Raw genomic sequence first — 5,616 nt, 5'->3', positions numbered from 1 at the left:
TTTCCTTGGTTGGTAGATGCACCGCGGACCTGATTATAGCACTTAAAACCTGGAAAAGTCAGATTTTCATGATATGTCACCTTTAATAATAGATTGACATTTTGTTTGTATATTGCTGTTTTCTATCTTCAGGATGCAAGTATTACGGTTGTGGCCAATGAAGCTAAAGATAATGTGAAATATCTATCAACTCTGGACAAGTTTTTCGAACTTTTGGAAAAAAGCACTCCAGTAAGCTCCAAAATTGTATATGTTCTTCAGTAAAAACTGTTACATAACCAAGAGTGCCATTTATGGGTCACTTTAAGTGTCACAGTTTGAGTATTATGTGATTTTAAAACATAAGGAGTTGTGATCAGTAAAAACTGTTACATAACCAAGAGTGCCATTTATGGGTCACGTTAAGTGTCACAGTTTGAGTATTATGTGATTTTAAAACATAAGGAGTTGTGGTGGACTGCTTATAATATATTGTCTCTTTTGCACAAGTTGCATTGGAATATTTCATGTGTAGATATTTGTATTGTTTGTTTCAGACCACCATGCTGAATCAAATTCCCAAACTGATGAACAGCATACACATGATTCAGCGTGTGTCTCAATATTACAACACCTCTGAACACATGACATCGCTCTTTGTGAAGGTCACTAATCAAATGGTGACCACCAGCAAGGCTTATCTCTGCCAAGGGGTGATGAAAATCTGGGACTTGGACAGGTTGGTCTTATGTGAGATGCTGAACTGCGTATCTAAATTTAAATAGACAAAATACATTGGTCTGTATTCGCATTTAGGAAGGAACTGCTTCAGCGGATGAAAGAATGTATTCAGCTGAACCAGGAGTACCAGCAATGCTTCCACCGAATGAAAGAGAAATTACAGGAGAACCCTCTTGAACGGCAATTTGAATTAAGGTCTGTAAACCATAGCATTAAAGTCAACTTAAGATCAAAATGTAACCCTATCTTTCTTAACTTAGCTCTGCTTTGTTGTACCATCAGTGAAAATTACATATTCGGAAAGTTTGATACATTCTGCAAACGTCTGGAGAAGATAACAGACATGGCCACAACTCTTGAAGATTTTTCAAGCCTGCAGTTTATGAAAGTTGAAGGTGTTGAGAAAATATACATGCGCTACCAAACGATTGTTTCCAGCATCAAATCCAAGACCTACAATGTGCTTGACCACCGCAAATTAGAGGTAAGGTCTCTTATGACTGTGTATATTTTGATTTAGTTAAGTGTTTTTTTAGACGTGATCCATCTCTCATATGACATGATTTTTTTTAGTTTGACAATGACTACACTGAGTTCAGAAGACAAATCCAGGGCTTATATCAGTCTCTTGATGCACTGATTGACACTTGGCTTCAACGTCCGCTCATTGTAAGGCCCTTTTAGTCAAGTGAAAGAGTTATATTATTAAGTGAACATTTGAATGACTGATCCATTCATTGCAGCTCATGACCAATAGATTACATACATTTTCAGTGTATTCCTCCTACATTGAAAGGAAATTTATTTACTGCCCCCACAGACTCATCAGGTACTTGACCTGCTGTCCAAATTTGAAAACGGTGTGGGCAGACAAATGGACCTCACCCAGAAGTATATGGTAGTTCTGCAAAGGTATGAATGTGACCTTGAGTTTGTGCGCAAACTCTACCAAAGAGAGAAGAACAATCCCTCTTCTGCACAATTCAAGACTCCTGTAAGTTTCCTGTTGAGTGATCACCAAAGTGCTCAACTCTATTTCATATTTAAATCCTATTTGAGCCTTAAAAGGTGCTTTTCAGGCTCAAATTTCATTAAAATTAAAATAAATTGTCACATCTCATTAGTAGATTAACACAGTTTATTTTAATTTTAATGAAATTTGAGCCTGAAAAGCACCTTTTAAGAAACTTGTCTTGACTTTAAGACGCCAGAGAGGAGGAAGATTATTCAGGCATACAACAAACTTGCTGCCGTGCTGCTGGAGTATGAAATGATACATCACAAAGCTTGGGTTGATGGTGTGGAACTGGGACTATATGGTCTCAAATCTTCACTGCTGACTAGACACCCAGAAACCAAGGTTAGCAAGTTTATATCACTTCAAAACAGAATTTCAAAAGACATTATTCTTTGGCAAAATGGAACATTACATTTTAAAACAGTTAAAATTACTACAAATTCTAATTTTTAATCTGTTATTATTTATAAAAACCCAAACTATATACTCATAAAATCATAAAAAATTAAAGAAATATATTTTATTTTATTTGATCATTGAATCCTCCATTATTTGTGGATAGGTGTTCTATGTGAATCTTGACCCTCTAGTCCTGGAAGTTTTGCAAGAGGCAAAAAACATGTATACATTAGGTGCTAATGTACCTGATGTTATCTACAACATGGCTGCCAAAGAACCTCAGCTGAAGGAGTATCGTACCAAGTGAGTGCATAAAATATGTACCATACATTAAAGGAATAGTTCAGCCAAAATGTATGTAGATAAGTTTGTTTCTTCATCAGAACAGATTTGGAGAAATTTAGCATTACATCACTTGCTCACCAGTGAATGGGTGCCGTCAGAATGAGAGTCCAAACAGCTGATAAAAACATTGCAACAGGTGATCCACATGACTCCAGTCTATATGTCATTTAACATCTTGTGAAATGAAAAGTTGTGTTTATAATAAACAAATCTGTCATTAAGATGTTTTAACTTCAGACAAGTCCTCTAACCATAATATTGCTTTCTTTAGCAATATTGAAAGGTTTTTATTAGGAATTAGGCAAGAAATATGCACAGATCAAGCACCATTTACAAGCAAAAACAGTGCTAAATAAATATGTTGGTGGAATTTGATGTGAGAGGACAACAGAGGATGGACTGTCACTGGAGAAAGTGTTTTTATGGATATTTTTGACAGAAGTGAAGGTTTAAAGTTAAAGTGGGTTATTGTGATGTTTTTGTTAGCTGTTTGGACTCTCATTCTGACGGCACCCATTCACTGCAGAGGATCCATTGGTGAGCAATGTAATGCTACATTTCTCCAAATTTGTTTCAATGAAGAAACAAGACAAGAAAACATCTACATTTCGGATATCCTGGGCGTGTACATTTTTAGCTAATTTTCATTTTTGAGTGAACTACTCCTTTAAAATTACAGTGATCATGCTAAACCAGTAATCTTTACCTTATTTCTGCAATATTATTGCATAAAGCAGTGCTATTTGTGTGGCTAACACAAAATGATAACAATGTTATCATTAGACAGCAAGACATCCTACTCATGAACAAACAGGCATAAATTATTGATCTAAATTGAAATATAAGGTTAATACATACAGTACATTAATATCACTGCTCTCAGATTACAGGAGATGCTAAGCAACTTTGATGCAGTAGTCAAGAGGATACCCAGTGTGCTACAGACCCCAATGAAGCCCTTCATCAGATATGTGGAGACTGCCCTCTACCCTGGACTGACCATTCTCTCATGGACTTCCCTCAATATTGACCATTGTAAAAACAAAAAAAACAAAACAAAACTTGAAACCTTTTATCTTTAATGCTGTTTTTGGTTTGCAAATGTTTACAAGGGCCCCAAAAAAGTATTTGGACACTAAAGTCACACTTTAAAAATCTGAATTTCATTGTAAACTAAATATTAATATCATTCCACTAAATAATGTTTGTGTTTATAGAATGACATTAAGTGACCTACTGTAGAGTGTATTAACCTGCAGTGTTTATGTGGCCAGTGAAGAGTGTCTTAGAGTTTGGGAAATCTTTTGAAGTTAATTCTATTCAATGTTTAATCCTACCTTGGTACCTAAGTCTTTTCCCATTGTTTCTCAGTCATAGGCTGTGTGTACAAAGCACTGCAAGAGCTGGAGCAAGTAGTGAAGGTTGTTATGGATATTCTGGAATGTCGAATCGAGCGCTCCTTAGAATCCATGGCTTCCACCAGTCTGCTGACACTGCCCAAAAATCAGCCAGTTACACCTGAGATGTTCCTCACCAATACAGAGACCACTATCAACACTGCAAGACAAACTATGAAGATGTGAGTGACACTTTCATTATCTTTTATCACAGACTAGTATGGTGTAAACAGCTATATTTAATTTGATGGCTACAAAGGCAGACTGTTCAAAAAGTTCCTCTGAAAATTTTGCTGAAAATGTACTTAACCTCAAGCCATCCAGCATGTAGATGAGTTTATGTAATTAGCATTACATCACTTGCTCACCAATGGATCCTCTGCAGTGAATGGGTGCCATCAAAACAGCAGATAAAAACATCACAATAATCCACAAGTTTTTATCAGCTGTTTAAACTCTCATTCTGACAGCATTCACTGCAGAGAGAATCCATTGTTTTTCGATAGTATAGTATCAAAACATACTATTTAGTAGGGCTGCCCCCTACTAGTCGACTAATCATTAGTCGACTAGAAGAGGCTTGGTCGACCAAAATTGTATTAATCGCTTAGTCGCAGAAAAATTAAAAAAAGAAAATCCACAGGCGAAGTCACGCAGTCCGTGACAGACAGATCGTTAACGGCTGGTCTATGTGGCGATACAGTACATCGGGCAGGACATCCAAACGCTCGCCTATTATCGACCTCAAATATGACTTATCATCTGAAATATGTAAGTATTAGCAACTTTACATGGCCACTCAATCTAATGTTTACCTAGAGTGTGATGTGGAGTGTGGAAGCTGAACAGTAGCTCACTGCAGGACAGATGGAGGCGCTTTTGTAAAATAATGAAAGCAAACAGGATGCGCTTTCTGCCGTCTCGGTCTCTGTGAACTCGAGCGCAAAACTCCGTGTATATCTTTGCCTTACAGACATTAAAAATATAAGTATTAGCAACTTTACATGGCCACTCAATCTAATGTTTACCTAGAGTGTGATGTGGAGTGTGGAAGCTGAACAGTAGCTCACTGCAGGACAGATGGAGGCGCTTTTGTAAAATAATGAAAGCAAACAGGATGCGCTTTCTGCCGTCTTGGTCTCTGTGAACTCAAGCGCAAAACTCCGTGTATATCTTTGCCTTACAGATATTAAAAATATAGCTGTAAAAAAATATATAGCTGTATCTATGCACTTTCTGCCGTCTCGGTCTCTGTGAACTTGAGCGCGAACCTCCGTGTATACTTGCCTTACAGATACAGAAAAATATATCTATAGAGAGCGAAATGTCTATTTTCAAATGAACCAATTCAAATGGAAAACAAATATTCTCAGATTATGTAATCCGTATGAAACATGCATACGGGCGCATCATACTGTGGAGATGACAAGTCAGTTGTGTCGCCGACTTCATCTCTTAAACCGAAAACAAAGAAAGCACTAGTTTATCAACAAATTATTAAAATGTTAATGCAGTCTCCTTACTGTTTTTCCCTGACACATTCATAATAATTTTTTCTGCCGGTGCGCTGTGGCAAGCTTTATGCGTGCGTTTGAGCGCATATTAGGCTATGTAGGCAATTAAAGGCTCATTATAATGATTTAAATGGTTTATTAATAAACATAAGAATAGTCGACTAATGCTTAAAATTAACGACTACTAGTCGACCAGAAAAATCCTTAGTCGAGGGCAGCCCTA

General features: G+C 36.9%; 1 protein-coding gene across 1 annotated transcript in view; it reads left to right on the top strand.

Moving 5' to 3' along the window:
• dnah5l (dynein, axonemal, heavy chain 5 like) overlaps nt 1-5,616 on the top strand; it is a 68,681-nt gene that overhangs the window by 8,137 nt on the left and 54,928 nt on the right. Inside the window, exons 11-20 of the mRNA XM_016489435.1 lie at nt 133-231; nt 537-718; nt 796-915; nt 1,003-1,204; nt 1,294-1,389; nt 1,541-1,714; nt 1,925-2,080; nt 2,301-2,440; nt 3,366-3,517; nt 3,854-4,061. Coding sequence (XP_016344921.1) covers nt 133-231; nt 537-718; nt 796-915; nt 1,003-1,204; nt 1,294-1,389; nt 1,541-1,714; nt 1,925-2,080; nt 2,301-2,440; nt 3,366-3,517; nt 3,854-4,061 — 1,529 coding nt within the window. The remainder of the gene's footprint in view (nt 1-132; nt 232-536; nt 719-795; nt 916-1,002; nt 1,205-1,293; nt 1,390-1,540; nt 1,715-1,924; nt 2,081-2,300; nt 2,441-3,365; nt 3,518-3,853; nt 4,062-5,616) is intronic.

The sequence above is a fragment of the Sinocyclocheilus anshuiensis genome, unplaced genomic scaffold, assembly GCF_001515605.1.
Source record: "Sinocyclocheilus anshuiensis isolate Anshui unplaced genomic scaffold, SAMN03320099.WGS_v1.1 scaffold102, whole genome shotgun sequence".
NCBI lineage: Eukaryota > Metazoa > Chordata > Actinopteri > Cypriniformes > Cyprinidae > Sinocyclocheilus > Sinocyclocheilus anshuiensis.
Note: the sequence above shows the minus strand (reverse complement) of the source record. Positions and strands in the feature narration are given on the sequence as shown.